Genomic DNA, 18,952 nt, shown 5'->3' on the forward strand with positions numbered 1-18,952 from the left:
AAAAGCTTCTGACTATTCACCCTGTCTATACCTCTCGTAATTTTGTATACCTCAATCAGGTCTCTTCCTCAGCGTCCGTCTTTCCAACAAAAACTATAAATTTATTCAACCCCTCCTCATAACTACAGTCAGAGATCCTACAGTCAGTGAGAGTGGGGATTGAGGACCTACAGTCAGTGAGAGAGGGGATTGAGGCCTACAGTCAGAGAGTGGGGATTGAGGCCTACAGTCAGTGAGAGAGGGGTTTGAGGCCTACAGTCAGTGAGAGTGGGGATTGAGGCCCTAGTCAGTGAGAGTGGGGATTGAGGACCTACCGTCAGTGAGAGTGGGGATTGAGGACCTACAGTCAGTGAGAGTGGGGATTGAGGACCTACAGTCAGTGAGAGAGGGGTTTGAGGCCTACAGTCAGTGAGAGTGGGGATTGAGGCCCTACAGTCAGTGAGAGTGGGGATTGAGGACCTACCATCAGTGAGAGTGGGGATTGAGGACCTACCGTCAGTGAGAGTGGGGATTGAGGCCCTACAGTCAGTGAGAGTGGGGATTGAGGACCTACAGTCAGTGAGAGAGGGGGTATTGAGGACCTACAGTCAGTGAGAGTGAGGATTGAGGCCCTACAGTCAGTGAGAGAGGGGGTATTGAGGACCTACAGTCAGTGAGAGTGGGTATTGAGGACCTACAGTCAGTGAGAGTGGGGATTGAGGCCTAAAGTCAGTGAGAGTGGGGATTGAGGACCTACAGTCAGTGAGAGTGGGGATTGAGGACCTACAGTCAGTGAGAGAGGGGGTATTGAGGACGTACAGTCAGTGAGATGGGGATTGAGGACCTACAGTCAGTGAGAGAGGGGATTGAGGACCTACAGTCAGTGAGAGAGGGGATTGAGGCCTACAGTCAGTGATGATGTGGAGATGCCGGCATTGGACTGGGGTGAGCACAGTAAGAAGTCTTACAACACCAGGTTAAAGTCCAACAGGTTTGTTTCAAACACGAGCTTTCGGAGCACGGCTCCTTCTTCAGGTGAAGAAGGAGCCGTGCTCCGAAAGCTCGTGTTTGAAACAAACCTGTTGGACTTTAACCTGGTGTTGTAAGACTTCTTACTGTACAGTCAGTGAGAGTGGGGATTGAGGACCTACAGTCAGTGAGAGAGGGGATTGAGGACCTACAGTCAGTGAGAGAGGGGATTGAGGCCTACAGTCAGTGAGAGTGGGGATTGAGGCCTACAGTCAGTGAGAGTGGGGATTGAGGCCTACAGTCAGTGAGAGTGGTGATTGAAGACCTACCGTCAGTGAGAGTGGTGATTGAGGACCTACAGTCAGTGAGAGGGGTTATTGAGGACCTACAGTCAGTGAGAGAGCGGATTGAGGACCTACAGTCAGTGAGAGTGGGTATTGAGGACCTACAGTCAGTGAGAGAGGGGATTGAGGCCTACAGTCAGTGAGAGTAGGGATTGAGGCCTACAGTCAGTGAGAGTGGGGATTGAGGACCTACAGTCAGTGAGAGAGGGGATTGAGGCCTACAGTCAGTGAGAGTGGGGATTGAGGCCTACAGTCAGTGAGAGTGGGGATTGAGGCCTACAGTCAGCGAGAGTGGGAATTGAGGCCTACAGTCAGTGAGACTGGGGATTGAGGACCTACAGTCAGTGAGAGAGGGGATTGAGGCCTACAGTAGTGAGAGTGGGGATTGAGGCCCTACAGTCAGTGAGAGTGGGGATTGAGGACCTACCGTCAGTGAGAGTGGGGATTCAGGACCTACAGTCAGTGAGAGTGGGTATTGAGGACCTACAGTCAGTGAGAGAGGGGATTGAGGCCTACAGTCAGTGAGAGTGGGGATTGAGGACCTACAGTCAGTGAGATGGGGATTGAGGACCTACAGTCAGTGAGAGAGCGGATTGAGGACCTACAGTCAGTGAGAGTGGGTATTGAGGACCTACAGTCAGTGAGAGAGGGGATTGAGGCCTACAGTCAGTGAGAGTAGGAATTGAGGCCTACAGCCAGTGAGAGTGGTGATTGAGGACCTACAGTCAGTGAGAGAGGGGATTGAGGCCTACAGTCAGTGAGAGTGGGGATTGAGGCCTACAGTCAGTGAGAGTGGGGATTGAGGCCTACAGTCAGTGAGAGTGGGGATTGAGGCCTACAGTCAGTGAGACTGGGGATTGAGGACCTACAGTCAGTGAGAGAGGGGATTGAGGCCTACAGTAGTGAGAGTGGGGATTGAGGCCCTACAGTCAGTGAGAGTGGGGATTGAGGACCTACCGTCAGTGAGAGTGGGGATTGAGGATGGGGATTGAGGACCTACAGTCAATGAGAGTGGGGATTGAGGACCTACAGTCAGTGAGAGAGGGGATTGAGGCCTACAGTCAGTGAGAGTGGGGATTGAGGCCTACAGTCAGTGAGAGTGGGGATTGAGGCCTACAGTCAGTGAGAGTGGGGATTGAGGCCTACAGTCAGTGAGACTGGGGATTGAGGCCTACAGTCAGTGAGAGTGGGGATTGAGGACCTACCGTCAGTGAGAGTGGGGATTGAGGACCTACAGTCAGTGAGAGTGGGGATTGAGGACCTACAGTCAGTGAGAGAGGGGTTTGAGGCCTACAGTCAGTGAGAGTGGGGATTGAGGCCCTACAGTCAGTGAGAGTGGGGATTGAGGACCTACCATCAGTGAGAGTGGGGATTGAGGACCTACCGTCAGTGAGAGTGGGGATTGAGGCCCTACAGTCAGTGAGAGTGGGGATTGAGGACCTACAGTCAGTGAGAGAGGGGGTATTGAGGACCTACAGTCAGTGAGAGTGAGGATTGAGGCCCTACAGTCAGTGAGAGAGGGGGTATTGAGGACCTACAGTCAGTGAGAGTGGGTATTGAGGACCTACAGTCAGTGAGAGTGGGGATTGAGGCCTAAAGTCAGTGAGAGTGGGGATTGAGGACCTACAGTCAGTGAGAGTGGGGATTGAGGACCTACAGTCAGTGAGAGAGGGGGTATTGAGGACGTACAGTCAGTGAGATGGGGATTGAGGACCTACAGTCAGTGAGAGAGGGGATTGAGGACCTACAGTCAGTGAGAGAGGGGATTGAGGCCTACAGTCAGTGATGATGTGGAGATGCCGGCATTGGACTGGGGTGAGCACAGTAAGAAGTCTTACAACACCAGGTTAAAGTCCAACAGGTTTGTTTCAAACACGAGCTTTCGGAGCACGGCTCCTTCTTCAGGTGAAGAAGGAGCCGTGCTCCGAAAGCTCGTGTTTGAAACAAACCTGTTGGACTTTAACCTGGTGTTGTAAGACTTCTTACTGTACAGTCAGTGAGAGTGGGGATTGAGGACCTACAGTCAGTGAGAGAGGGGATTGAGGACCTACAGTCAGTGAGAGAGGGGATTGAGGCCTACAGTCAGTGAGAGTGGGGATTGAGGCCTACAGTCAGTGAGAGTGGGGATTGAGGCCTACAGTCAGTGAGAGTGGTGATTGAAGACCTACCGTCAGTGAGAGTGGTGATTGAGGACCTACAGTCAGTGAGAGGGGTTATTGAGGACCTACAGTCAGTGAGAGAGCGGATTGAGGACCTACAGTCAGTGAGAGTGGGTATTGAGGACCTACAGTCAGTGAGAGAGGGGATTGAGGCCTACAGTCAGTGAGAGTAGGGATTGAGGCCTACAGTCAGTGAGAGTGGGGATTGAGGACCTACAGTCAGTGAGAGAGGGGATTGAGGCCTACAGTCAGTGAGAGTGGGGATTGAGGCCTACAGTCAGTGAGAGTGGGGATTGAGGCCTACAGTCAGCGAGAGTGGGAATTGAGGCCTACAGTCAGTGAGACTGGGGATTGAGGACCTACAGTCAGTGAGAGAGGGGATTGAGGCCTACAGTAGTGAGAGTGGGGATTGAGGCCCTACAGTCAGTGAGAGTGGGGATTGAGGACCTACCGTCAGTGAGAGTGGGGATTCAGGACCTACAGTCAGTGAGAGTGGGTATTGAGGACCTACAGTCAGTGAGAGAGGGGATTGAGGCCTACAGTCAGTGAGAGTGGGGATTGAGGACCTACAGTCAGTGAGATGGGGATTGAGGACCTACAGTCAGTGAGAGAGCGGATTGAGGACCTACAGTCAGTGAGAGTGGGTATTGAGGACCTACAGTCAGTGAGAGAGGGGATTGAGGCCTACAGTCAGTGAGAGTAGGAATTGAGGCCTACAGCCAGTGAGAGTGGTGATTGAGGACCTACAGTCAGTGAGAGAGGGGATTGAGGCCTACAGTCAGTGAGAGTGGGGATTGAGGCCTACAGTCAGTGAGAGTGGGGATTGAGGCCTACAGTCAGTGAGAGTGGGGATTGAGGCCTACAGTCAGTGAGACTGGGGATTGAGGACCTACAGTCAGTGAGAGAGGGGATTGAGGCCTACAGTAGTGAGAGTGGGGATTGAGGCCCTACAGTCAGTGAGAGTGGGGATTGAGGACCTACCGTCAGTGAGAGTGGGGATTGAGGATGGGGATTGAGGACCTACAGTCAATGAGAGTGGGGATTGAGGACCTACAGTCAGTGAGAGAGGGGATTGAGGCCTACAGTCAGTGAGAGTGGGGATTGAGGCCTACAGTCAGTGAGAGTGGGGATTGAGGCCTACAGTCAGTGAGAGTGGGGATTGAGGCCTACAGTCAGTGAGACTGGGGATTGAGGCCTACAGTCAGTGAGAGTGGGGATTGAGGCCTACAGTCAGTGAGACTGTGGATTGAGGACCTAACGTCAGTCAGAGTGGGGATTGAGGACCTACAGTCAGTGAGAGTGGGGATTGAGGACCTACAGTCAGTGAGAGAGGGGGTATTGAGGACCTACAGTCAGTGAGATGGGGATTGAGACCCTATAGTCAGTAAGAGTGGGGATTGAGGACCTACAGTCTGAGAGTGGGGATTGAGGCCTACAGTCAGTGAGAGTGAGGAATTGAGGCCCTACAGTCAGTGAGAGTGGGGATTGAGAACCTACAGTCAGTGAGAGAGGGGGTATTGAGGACCTACAGTCAGTGAGAGTGAGGATTGAGGCCCTACAGTCAGTGAGAGTGGGGATTGAGGACCTACAGTCAGTGAGAGTGGGGATTGAGGCCCTACAGTCAGTGAGAGTGGGGATTGAGGACCTACAGTCAGTGAGAGTGGGGATTGAGGCCTACAGTCAGTGAGACTGGGGATTGAGGACCTACCGTCAGTGAGAGTGGGGATTGGGGACCTACAGTCAGTGAGAGTGGGGATTGAGGACCTACAGTCAGTGAGAGTGGGGATTGAGGCCCTAGTCAGTGAGAGTGGGGATTGAGGACCTACCGTCAGTGAGAGTGGGGATTGAGGACCTACAGTCAGTGAGAGTGGGGATTGAGGACCTACAGTCAATGAGAGAGGGTGTATTGAGGACCTACAGTCAGTGAGATGGGGATTGAGACCCTATAGTCAGTGAGAGTGGGGATTGAGAACCTACAGTCTGAGAGTGGGGATTGAGGCCTACAGTCAGTGAGAGTGGGGATTGAGGCCCTACAGTCAGTGAGAGTAGGAATTGAGAACCTAGTCAGTGAGAGAGGGGGTATTGAGGACCTACAGTCAGTGAGAGTGGGTATTGATGACCTACAGTCAGTGAGAGAGGGGATTGAGGCCTACAGTCAGTGAGAGTGGGGATTGAGGACCTACAGTCAGTGAGAGAGGGGATTGAGGCCTACAGTCAGTGAGAGTGGGGATTGAAACCTACAGTCAGTGAGAGTGGGGATTGAGGACTTCCAGTCAGTGAGAGAGGGAGTATTGAGGACCTTCATGTACATAGATCCCTGAAAGTTGCCACCCAGGTTGATAGGGTTGTGAAGAAGGCCTATGGTGTGATGGCCGTTATTGGTAGAGGGATTGAGTTCTGGAGCCATGAGGTCATGTTGCAGTTGTACAAAACTCTAGTACGGCCGCATTTGGAGTATTGCGTACAGTTCTGGTCGCCTCATTATAGGAAGGACGTGGAAGCTTTGGAACGGGTGCAGAGGAGATTTACCAGGATGTTGCCTGGTATGGAGGGAAAATCTTATGAGGAAAGGCTGATGGACTTGAGGTTGTTTTCGTTAGAGAGAAGAAGGTTAAGAGGTGACCTAATAGAGGCATACAAAATGATCAGAGGGTTAGATAGGGTGGACAGCGAGAGCCTTCTCCCGCGGATGGAGGTGGCTAGCACGATGGGACATAGCCTTAAATTGAGGGGTAATAGATATAGGACAGAGGTCAGAGGTGGGTTTTTTACGCAAAGAGTGGTGAGGCCGTGGAATGCCCTACCTGCAACAGTAGTGAACTTGCCAACATTGAGGGCATTTAAAAGTTTATTGGATAAGCATATGGATGATAAGGGCATAGTGTAGGTTAGATGGCCTTTAGTTTTTTTCCATGTCGGTGCAACATCGAGGGCCGAAGGGCCTGTACTGTGCTGTATCGTTCTATGTTCTATGTTCAGTCAGTGAGAGTGGGGATTGAGTTCCTACAGTCAGAGAACATGTGGATATTGAGATCGTAGTCAAAGAAAGAGTAGGTATTGAAACCCTACAATCAAAGAGAGTGTGTTTTTTATTTGCCCTTGGGGGAAGTTAAGAGTCAACCAAATTGCTGACAGCTGATTTCCTTCCCTAATTGACATTCGTGAACCAGATGGGTTTTTACGACCAACAACAATGGACTTTTAATTCCAGATTTTTACTGAATTTAAAAATTGGTGGGATTTGAACCTTGATCCCCAGACCATTACTGGGTCTCTGGTTTACTAGTCCAGTGACAATACCACTATGCCACCGCCTCCCCGTTGAGATCCTAGAGAGATAGAGCAGGTTTTGGGGTTCTACAGTGAGAGAGAATGTGGGTATTGAGATCCTACAGTCAGAGAGATAGTGGGAATTGAGGACCTACAGTCAGAGAGACAGCAGGTATTGAGGACTAACATTCAGAGAGAGAATGGGACCTGTTATGTTTTGTAATTTGGAATAACACAAGCTGCCACTTGATGAGGTTTTGAGTAAAAGATGCTCCAGACTTTGAAGTGAGTTCAATGTGTTTTATTGAACTATTAGCACAGTTCTCAATGAGTTCGACTCTCTGCTAATCTAAATGTAGTAACTCAGTCTAACTGAACCAGCCTTGCTCTAAGCCACGTGCTGGGGTGTGATGCTGAGGATACACCCTGTCTCACTCTGTAGATGTTGGTCTGTGGAAAGAGGCGGGGTGTGAGTGCCTCATCCCTTTTATACTGAGATACCACCCCTGAGTGTCCTGACTGCTCATTGGACGTGTCCTATTCTATGTGTTCATTAGCTGCATGTTTGCATATCATGACAGGACCTACAGTGCTCAATGAAGTCAAGCTGCAACATAAAGGGACTTGGGGGGACTGGTACACGAAACACAGAAAGCTAGCACACTGGTGCAGCAGGTAATCAGGAAGGCTAATGGGATGTTGGCCGTTATTTCAAGGGGGTTGGAGTATAAGAGTAGGAAAGTCTTTCTGCAACTGTACAAGGTACCGATGAGACCACATCTGGAGTAATGAGAGCAGTTTTGGTCCCCTTATTTATGGAAAGATATTGGGCGGGATTCTCGATCCAGATTCTCGCCGGATCGCGCGGAGAATTGCACATCAGCTGAAAATTGCTGGGGGTCCAACGGAATGCCGTGCTTCAACACCTTGGTAGCGGTGTGAATGGTTTCCACGCCATGCACTGGCATGGCATGCAAGTTGTATAGTAACATCCATTAACATACCCAACCCTGTGTTCTCTGGCCTCCCACGATTCTCCACCTACACCAAGCGGAAGTGATGACGCCGTGGTTCACTTGTCAGCAAAATCGGGAAACAGGTGGTGTGGCGGATGAGGGAGAGAGAGGAGGTAAGCCAAGTTGCCAGGATTTGGTTCCAGTGACATTGGGCCATATGGGAGGGCCTGCACAGCTGCGGCTCCTGGACAGAGAATGGCACTGATATGTGGAACAAGTAACACACTGGACAGATCATTTCTTTCTTTTTAAAACATTTTGTTCCAATTAAGGGGCAATTTAGCGGGCCCAATCCACCTAGACTGCACATCATTGGGTTGTCGGGGTGAGACCCAACAGACACGGGGCAAATGTGCAAACTCCACATGCACAGTGACTGGGACCGGCATCGAATCTGGGTCCATGGTGCCATGAGGCAGCAGTACTAACCACTGCGCCACCTTGTTTCTGTTCAGGAACCTACGCAGGGTAATACAGTGTGTTTGTCGTTTTTTGTGAAAATGAACTGATATAGATTTGTATTGGTATCAATATGGAACGGGGAATTTTCCTTGTTGTTTAATGGTTAGTGTGATACGTGGAATGTTTTGTAGTTGATTTTCAAATCTTTATTACTGTTGACCCTTGAATAAACAAAGTATTCTCAACTCTCAAGTGCCTCCTTGAGGGCACACATGCCATGTCTCAGAAGATGATTAGTGCACTGTAGGTCAAACAAACATTGATGCCTGAACAGTGTGCCTGAACTCTAGGAGCATCAGCACCATAGAGACAGCTGCCAAAAATCAAACATTAAAGAGCAGGACTTCACCACTGTGGATCTTCTCGTGACCAAAGGCAAGTGTGGAGTGGAGGGCAGCTGAGCACAGCCTCCCTAATGTTCCCGGCTGGGGTCTAGGGCAGTGTTTTTCAAACTTTTTGCCCGGAACTCATTTTTACCAACCGCCCATCTTTTGGGCCCCTCATCAGCCGACCTTCACGATTCACGCCACCAAAACTTCCTGGCTCACCTTTAACGTAAAAGGTGAGCCTGCTTCGTCCCCACAATCCCCATATTCTGCTCCTGGGTCAGCGCATTGACGTCAGGCGGAAGCGTTCTACACCGCTGCGCTCGGGCATGCGTACTGCTGAAGGGGCACGTGACCCTCCTGACGCTTGCCCGCGACCCACCCACAAGTCACAAACCTAACTTTGAAAATTATTGGTCTAGGGGCACCTGATGTGACCGGGAGTGAGTGTGCAGAGCCAGCACAACTGGCTCGGTGGAAGCACTAACTGATCGTCGATCTCTCTCCTCCAATTCCGTACAGATATAACAATGCCTGCTGGTGTAGATCCCATCAATGCTGGGTCCTATGGAGTCTGCCCTCGCTGTGCCTATGGTAGCCAAGGCAGGTAGACACTACAGAAGGCAGCAACGGCAACACAGGCTGGAGGCGGCACCCATGTGCAGCGGGCAACCACACACCTTGAATGCCGGCTCACCTATCAGGCTGAGGGATCCAGAAGGGAGGCCAGCGATGGCCCAAGATGTCCTCGTAGACCTGGCACCCCGTGGAGGAGGAGAGCACCTGCTCCCAATGGCCTGAAGGTCACTGCAGCCCTGAGTTTTTATGCCACCAGGTCATTCCAGGGACCTGGGCCTACAACCCACGGGTGCATCTGAGAGGTTAGGGATGCTCTGTATGCCCGGGCATCAGATGATATCAACTTCCAGTTGGATCAGCCCCACCAAGATGCCCAGGCTGCAGGATTTGCTGCCATCGCCTGGATGCTCCAAGTCCAGGGGATGATCAATGGCATGCATGTTGCCCTGCAAGCACCAAAGCCACTGAGGTCATGGCTAATGACGCCAGTGCGGAGGCCAGAGACAGAGACGGCGGTTTGTTATGATGAGGCCCAGATTGCCACCCGTGCTGGCATTGAGCGGTGCATCGGACTGCTGAAAATCCGGTTCCGATACCTGAACGCTCTGGTGGAACCTTGCAGGACCACCCCCCCCCCCCCCCCCCCCCCACCCCCCCTGCTTTGTGGTGGTCTGCTGTGGCCTCCACAGTCTGGCACAGTAGACTCCCTATTGTCTGCACCATGGTATCGATGGCCTCAGCGATGCTCCACAGTGACTAGGCCACACTCTAAAGTGCCTCGGCAATGTCCACCTGTGTCTGGGACACGTCCTTTAGTTACTGGGACGTCGAGACCCTCAGCCATGGTTATCACAGACTGAGCCATGTCTTGGACACTATCACTCAAGACGTGGACGTCATGCTCCCGGTTTTCCACTGCGGTCACCACCCTAGCAGTGTTGGCCTGGGTGCCATGCATTGTCTGCACCATCTCCTGCACGTGAAGGCTTTGGGACTCCTCCATTCGGCCTTGCAGTCACTGGAGTGTCGCTGACGCCCCCTCCTGAATGTCATGTCTGTGTCCTATTACCTGCATTAGCTCTGGGAAAACCTTGTCCAGAGGCTCGGCATCTGGCTGGACCCGGCTGAGTCCAGCAGACCTCCGAGTGCTGTCCCCCTTGGATGTTACTGCCTCCACCTGATGTGCATCAGCAATTATGGGGTACTCATCTGATTGTGCCCCAGAAGCCTGTCCACTTATGTCACCCACCGAGGTGTGTGTCTCTTTGCTGGCAGAGGGTGGGGGTGTGTAGTAATCCATGGGAGGCAGGAGTTCCGTCACCACATCAATATTTATTTACAATAATGATATTACAGGAGCAGCTACAAACAGTGCTGCTAGCAGTCCAGTCAACTTAAGACTGGCTGACAAAGCCTACACAGGTGCTTATATGGGCCCCCTCAATGAGCTATCATTGGGGGAGCTCATACTCCAATTGGCCAACCAATAAAGCCAATTGGAGTTCATTACAGGGTGTTTGCTGTGACACCTCAATGGCGGAACGACCCATCAGGTGGAGATTCTGCGAGACAATGGACATGTGCTCAGTGAGAGGGAGTGAGAGGGAAGGGTCATTTTGTCTGACATAAAGTACTCACTTGTAACAGGCATCTTGGTGAAGGGGCAGTGGATCCTCACCTCTTTGGCGCAGGTCAACCTCGCTGCCAGTGACTGCTTTCTCCTCAGGGAACCCCGCGATTCCCTGGGTCCATTCCCATAGGGGGTCAGGACTCAAATTTCTGGAATTCTACCCCCCCCCCCAAATCTTGACCCTTTCCCATTTATTTCTGCGGGGACAAAGAGAGGGCATATCAGCCACATGCTAGATGGGTCGGGGTCGATAGCAGATGGCATGTGTGTGCACCACAACCAGAGGGGGGTGGGAATCTGGAACTCACTGCCTGACAGAGCGGTAGAGGCAGGGACCACATAACATTTAATAAGTATCAAGATGATTATGGTGATGTGCATGTACATAAGGGGTTAATGTGTAATCAGTAGCGGCGTTTTCAGAACCCCAAAATGTATCATGGAGTTCAACCTACCTCTCCCTTTAATGTATTGTTGCTTTTGAAGCACACGGCTTGGTCTCCAGGTGTGGTATTACACGTGGGTTTTTAAACACAAAACAATGTTTATTCCATTCAACTTAACCTTTTTAAATAAACATTGGATTCCTTAACACCCCTTACTTCAAAGATAACCCCGAAAATAATACAACACTAAATAATCCCTCAAAATGTTCCTTCAATCCTCCAAAAGACTTCACCTTTGACAACAGACATGAGGTTACATTCAATATACTTATAGTCTTTGGATTTTCAGACATCAACAGACCAGTTCTGTGTTTTCTTCTTGCAGCTTTTTGCAAAACACAAACACACCCAGCTTTCTCCTCAAATTGGCTTTCTCCTTTCAAACAGCTCACAGCAAACCAGCCAGGCACTTTTCAGCTGCTCTCTCTCAAACCTGAAACCTAAACACTGCAAAATGGCTGAACTAAAAAACCCAGCTCCTCCCACACTATGACATCACTTCAGTAATATGAGCTGCTACATTTCTTAAAGGTACATTGCTTAAACATCCATTTCTTAAAGGTACTCTCACACGACAATAGCACCAAATGATCACTGGAGGGCCACACCAACAGGGTTATAAAAGAAACTACATTAGGTATCTCTCTCCTTTTGGGTGTACTATGACCAGGGCAGTATCAGATTAGTTCAGATGGTTCATGGAGTTACGTATAGTTACTGTACTTAGATCTTGTTAACCTTATCACTGTGAAAGTAAATGTTAATGTATCAATGTTTAAGTAAAGAACCCACATTATTGTTATTGTTATAGTTTATAGTTACTCAATAAGCCTTTTGTTACCACTGGACAAGTTCGAGTCTTCTTCATCGAGATTCAGAAGACCTCATCAAGGATTGAGTGACACATGTTACACTCTGTAGTATATCAAGATAAAACAGGAGTGTAATAAAAGATGGTAGCAGGCGCGTTGGCTTTAAATTAACTAGTTAGATTAGGTAAGACAAAAAAGAGACGAAAATTCAGACCGATATTCGACTGTGGAAGACTTCGCAACAGATGGATCCTTGACGACTAAATGATTCGATGGACCACGTTTTTTTTAGAATTAGAATAGTACAGCACAGAACAGGCCCTTCGGCCCTCGATGTTGTGCCGAGCAATGATCACCCTACTCAAGCCCACGTATACATAGAACATAGAACAGTACAGCACAGAACAGGCCCTTCGGCCCTCGATGTTGTGCCGAGCAATGATCACCCTACTTAAACCCACGTAACCCGTATACCCGTAACCCAACAATCCCCCCATTAACCTTACACTACGGGCAATTTAGCATGGCCAATCCACCTAACCCGCACATCTTTGGACTGTGGGAGGAAACCGGAGCACCCGGAGGAAACCCACGCACACACACGGAGGACGTGCAGACTCCACACAGACAGTGACCCAGCCGGGAACCGAACCTGGGACCCTGGAGCTGTGAAGCATTGATGCTAACCACCATGCTACCGTGAGGCCCTTGAACCTATACCTATACCAGTAACCCAACAACCCCCATTAACCTTATTTTTTAGGACACTAAGGGCAATTTAGCCTGGCCAATCCACCTAACCCGCACATCTTTGGACTGTGGGAGGAAACCGGAGCACCCAGAGGAAACCCACGCACACATGGGGAGGATGTGCAGACTCCGCACAGACAGTGACCCAGCCGGGAATCGAACCTGGGACCCTGGAGCTGTGAAGCATTTATGCTAACCACCATGCTACCGTGCTGCCCTTTGATTGTTGAGTGCTTCTGTACAGACGAGGGGAGATCTGTCAGTCTTGCTGTAATCTTGCACCATGCTACCGTGCTGCCCAAGTATCAAGTATCAACGTTCAAGTATCAATGCAGCTGAAAACTGACGGTAACTTAAGTAATAACTTAAGATGGCAGCTAATGATTTAAACAGGCTCTCTGAAAAAAGGAAAATAGCACTACTTGGAATAGCAGGACATGAAGCTATCGAGATCTATAACTCCTTTAAATTCTTGGAAGGTGATGACAAAAGTAATTTAAAGTGATTATTGCAAAATTTGAAGAACACTGTAAAAATCAGTCACTCTCTGTGTGGAGTCTTTCATTGCTCTCTAGAACATAGAACAGTACAGCACAGAACAGGCCCTTCGGCCCTCGATGTTGTGCCGAGCAATGATCACCCTACTTAAACCCACGTAACCCGTATAGGGGAGGGAGGGGGGGAGGGAGGGGGGGAGGGAGGGGGGGAGGGAGGGGGAGGGGGAGGGGAGGGGAGGGGAGGGGGGGGAGGGGAGGGGAGGGGGGGAGGGGAGGGGGGGGAGGGGAGGGGAGGGGAGGGGAGGGGGGGAGGGGGGGGAGGGGGGGGAGGGGGGAAGGGGGGGGGAGGGGGGAAGGGGGGGAGGGGGAGGGGGGAGGGGGGAGGGGGGAGGGGGGAGGGGGGGAGGGGGGGGGGGGAGGGGGGGGGAGGGAGGGGGGGAGGGGAGGGGAGGGGGAGGGGAGGGGGAGGGGAGGGGGAGGGGAGGGGAGGGGGGAGGGGGGGAGGGGAGGGGGGGGGGAGGGGGGGGGGAGGGGGGGGGTTGTTGGGTTACAGGTATAGGGTGGATACGTGGGTTTGAGTAGGGTGATCATGGCTCGGCACAACATCGAGGGCCGAAGGGCCTGTTCTATGTTCTACTCTCGAGTCCAGTGAGGTCCTAACCCCAACTGCCCAGCACAGCCCTGACCCAACTACCCAGGACAGCCCTGACCCCAACTGTCCAGCACAGCCCTGACCCTAACTGCCCAGCACAGCCCTGACCCTAACTGCCCAGCACAGCCCTGACCCAACTACCCAGCACAGCCCTGACCCCAACTGTCCAGCACAGCCCTGACCCCAACTGCCCATCACAGCCCTGACCCCAACTGCCCATCACAGCCCTGACCCCAACTGCCCATCACAGCCCTGACCCCAACTGCCCATCACAGCCCTGACTCCAACTGCCCATCACAGTCCTGACCCCAACTACCCAGCACAGCCCAGACCCCAACTGCCCAGCACAGCCCTGAACCAACTGTCCAGCACAGCCCTGACCCCAACTGTCCAGCACAGCCCTGACCCCAACTGCCCGGCACAGCCCTGACCCCAACTACCCAGCACAGCCCTGAACCAACTGTCCAGCACAGCCCTGACCCCAACTGTCCAGCACAGCCCTGACCCCAACTGCCCGGCACAGCCCTGACCCCAACTGCCCAGCACAGCCCTGACCCCAACTGCCCAGCTCAGCCCTGACCCCAACTGCCCATCACAGTCCTGACCCCAACTGCCCGGCACAGCCCTGACCCAACTGCCCAGCACAGCCCTGACCCCAACTGCCCAGCACAGCCCTGTCCCCAACTATCCAGCACAGTCCTGACCCCAACTGCCCATCACAGCCCTGACCCCAACTGCCCAGCACAGCCCTGTCCCCAACTATCCAGCACAGTCCTGACCCCAACTGCCCAGCACAGCCCTGACCCCAACTGCCCAGCACAGCCCTGACCCCAACTGCCCAGCACAGCTCTGATCCAACTGCCCAGCAAAGCCCTGACCCTAACTGCCCAGCACAATCCTGACCCCAACTGCCCAGCGCAGCCCTGACCCCAACTGCCCAGCACAGCCCTGACCCCAACTGCCCAGCACAGCCCTGACCCAACTGTCCAGCACAGCCCTGACCCCAATTGTCCAGCACAGCCCTGACCCCAATTGTCCAGCACAGCCCTGACCCCAATTGTCCAGCACAGCCCTGACAGCAACTGTCCAGCACAGCCCTGACCCTAACTGCCCAGCACAGCCCTGACAGCAACTGTCCAGCACAGTCCTGACCCCAACTGTCCAGCACAGCCCTGACAGCAACTGTCCAGCACAGCCCTGACCCTAACTGCCCAGCACAGCCCTGACCCCAACTACCCAGCACAGCCCTGACCCCAACTACCCAGCACAGCCCTGACCCAACTACCCAGCACAGCCCTGACCCCAACTGTCCAGCACAGCCCTGACCCAGGTTGATGCTGCAATCAAACCAGCCTCAGTCTTCCCACAGATCTCAGATTTTATTTGTTCTAAAAGTGGTGACCCTGTGTCACTGGAGTGTCCCTTTAAGATTTTGTTTTGTCTTATCATTTGGCTTCAGTGATGTCATGTGTGGGTTGAGCTGGGCTGTGGCTCTGAGAGTTTTCACTTTCGCTTTGAGTTTGGACTGGTTTGAACTGCACAGGTTGAAAAAATGTGTCTCACTATCTTCATTTTAAAAGCTATTTCCAGACTGCTAGATAACTTAAAAGAGGTAATTGCGTTTTGGAAAGATTTCAAACCTGCTGTTTGAAAAGGGGAACAGAGTATCAATAATAAGTCTTATACCAGTAAGAATGCAGTGTGCTGGGCCACGTCTTTGAAAAAGGTTTTCTGGTTTTACTTAGATTTTGTTATTGAATTGGATCAGTTAAGGGGGAATTCATTTCGGGTTATACATAGATTACTGTAGCTGTCTGGGGTCTTTATGTTTGTAGTTGATAAAAATGCTTACTGTGTGTGTCTATACAAATGTTATCTAAATTTGTAGAATAAATAAAGCATGTTTTTTGATTAAAAGCGCCTAAGAACTCTGTCGAATAATAACTGAAAGGCAGTCTCTTGTGCTCATCCTAGCCAAATTCAATAAACAGTTAGAGGTCAGGTGAACACCATAATATACTTTGGAGTTTTCAAAACCCTGGCCCATAACACCTGAACGAATGAATGTTTCTTAATGCAACAATATATATTTCCTTCATTCTATATTATGAACTGAAGATTCTGGAGGTTAGAAGAGGAACGAAAATCAACAATTTGTAACATTATGTCCAACAATTCAGTAAATATAACTTACGTATATTAATAATATAAGCTGTATTCAAAGTCACTACAGAGAATAACAATGCCAGTGAAATAATCACAATTTTGCTGTTTATAGGGTGAATCATACCTTGATGTTATAATTTTCATCTAGCAAGATGTTTTCCAATTTTAGATCTCTGTGGATGACTCCATTCTGTAACACAAAGGTAGAAAGAGCAGTTGTCAATCCTCGTGTACCATTCACTGGCTCCTTCCACTCAGCAGCTCACTGTTCCCCATCCTTACTGTGCCCGGTGAGTTCCAGCCCCACATGCCCCGGAGTCCCAACACAGTTTAGTGCAGTGGATGTTGTGTTGATGGATTTTAGCAAGGTTTTTGACAAGGTTAGGGTTATGGTTAGGGTTAATCTCCCATATGGCAGATTGGTCAAAGAAGTGAAAGCTATGGGATACAGGGCAATCTGTCAAACTGGATAAAAAGCTGGCTCAAGAAGGGCTTCCGGCGGGGGAAGGGAGCTGTCGCGGGTGGAGGAGCTCCTGGGGGGAAACAAAGTTACATCCCGCTCCCTGCCAAGAACTTGCAGCCAAGCGCGCAAATTCACCCGTTTGGGCACCCCACAACAAGAACATAGAACATAGAACATTACAGCGCAGTACGGGCCCTTCGGCCCTCGATGTTGCGCCGACCTGTGAAACCATCTGAAGCCTATCTGACCTACACTATTCCATTTTCATCCATATGTCTATCCAGTGACCACTTAAATGCCCTTAAAGTTGGCGAGTCTACTACTGTTGCAGGCAGAGCGTTCCACACCCCTACTACTCTCTGAGTAAAGAAACTGCCTCTGACATCTGTCCTATATCTACCACCCCTCAATTTAAAGCTATGTCCCCTCATGTTGGTCATCATCATCTGAGGAAAAAGACTCTCACTGTCCACCCTATCTAACCCTCTGACTATCTTATATGTCTCTATTAAGTCACCTCTCAGCCTTCTCCTCTCTAACGAAAACAACCTCAAGTCCCTGCGCCTTTCCTCGTAAGACCTTCCCTCCATACCAGGCAACATCCTAGTAAATCTCCTCTGAACCCTTTCCAAAACTTCCACATCCTTCCTATAATGTGGTGACCAGAAATGCACGCAGTACTCCAGGAGCGGCCGCACCAGAGTTATGTACAGCTGCAGCATGATCTTGTGGCTCCAAAACTCAATCCCCCTACTGATAAAGGCTAGCACACCATATGCCTTCTTAACAGCCCTATTAACCTGGGTGGCAACTTTCAGGGATTTATGTACCTGGATGCCGAGATCTCTCTGTTCATCTACACTACCAAGAATCTTGCCATTAGCCCAGTACTCTGCATTCCTGTTACTCCTTCCAAAGTGAACCACCTCACACTTTCCCGCATTAAACTCCATCTGCCACCTCTCAGCCCAGCTCTGCAGTTTATCTATGTCCCTCTGTATCCCATAACATCCTTCAGCACTATCCACAACTCCACCGACCTTCGTGTCATCTGCAAATTTACTAACCCATCCTTCTACACCCTCTTCCAGGTCATTTATAAAAATGACAAACAGCAGTGGCCCCAAAACAGATCCTTGCGGTGCACCACTAGTAACTGAACTCCAGGATGAACATTTGCCATCAACCACCACCCTCTGTCTTCTTTCAGCTAGCCAATTACTGATCCAAACCGCTAAATCACCTTCAATCCCATACTTCCATATTTTCTGCAATAGCCTACCGTGGGAAACCTTACCAAACGCCTTACTGAAATCCATATACACCACATCAACAGCTTTACCCTGATCCACCTGTTTGGTCACCTTCTCAAAAAACTCAATAAGGTTTGTGAGGCATGACCTACCCTTCACAAAACCGTGTTGACTATCGCTAATCAACTTGTTCTTTTCAAGATGATTATAAAACCTATCTCGTATAACCTTTTCCAACATTTTACCCACAACCGAAGTAAGGCTCACAGGTCTATAATTACCAGTGGTGACGAAGAAAACCCGGGCTCCAAAGCGAATTAAGCCGGAGACCTGGGTGCTCGGGAGCAGAGTGATCCCCCCCCCCCCCCCCCCCACCCGGGGGCAGACGGGGAAGGCGCCGGGACCGGAGGGATTCCCGGCGGACGTCTACAAAACATTTGTGACAGCACCTGCGGGAGATGTTCACAGACACACTAGCTAGGGGCACATTGCTACCCACGCTAGCACAGGCCTCAATCAGGCTGATACCTAAGAAAGATAAAGACCCAATGGAATGTGGGTCATACAGATCCATCTCACTGCTGAACGCAGATGTCAAAATCCTCGCCAAAAGGCTGGAAGACTGCGTACCAAAGGTGGTCGCAGAGGACCAGACGGGCTTTGCCAAAGGTAGACAGCTTACCTCGAACATCAGGCGCCTGCTGAACGTGATAATGACCCCCTCCGGGGAGAGAGTACCAGAGGTTATCGTCTCCCTGGACGCAGAAAAGGCCTTCGACAGAGTCGAATGGAAATACCTCAGAGGTACTGGAGCATTTTGGGCTTGGAACAGGGTTCACATTCTGGTTAAAGCTCCTATACAACGCTCACATGGCAAGCGTACGGACCAACAACATCAACTCCCGATACTTCCAGCTGCACAGGGGCACCAGACAAGGATGCCCACTGTCCCTGCTGCTGTTCGCTCTAGCGATCGAGCCACTGGCAATTGCACTTGGAGCAGCAAAAGGTTGGAGGGGGATCCAAAGGGGCGGCAGAAAGCACAGAGTCTCACTCTATGCAGATAGATAGATAGATAGAGAAATACAGCACAGAACAGGCCCTTCGGCCCACGATGTTGTGCCGAACTTTTGTCCTAGGTTAATCATAGAATTTTGGACACTAGGGGCAATTTATCAT

At 50.9% G+C, this 18,952-nt stretch overlaps 1 protein-coding gene across 1 annotated transcript in view; it reads right to left on the reverse strand.

The window, feature by feature from the left end:
* Positions 1–18,952, reverse strand: part of nuak1b (NUAK family, SNF1-like kinase, 1b) — a 98,919-nt gene that overhangs the window by 18,404 nt on the left and 61,563 nt on the right. The window contains exon 5 of the mRNA XM_038810882.1: positions 16,182–16,247. Coding sequence (XP_038666810.1) covers positions 16,182–16,247 — 66 coding nt within the window. The remainder of the gene's footprint in view (positions 1–16,181; positions 16,248–18,952) is intronic.

This window comes from Scyliorhinus canicula, chromosome 11 (genome assembly GCF_902713615.1).
Source record: "Scyliorhinus canicula chromosome 11, sScyCan1.1, whole genome shotgun sequence".
Lineage (NCBI taxonomy): Eukaryota > Metazoa > Chordata > Chondrichthyes > Carcharhiniformes > Scyliorhinidae > Scyliorhinus > Scyliorhinus canicula.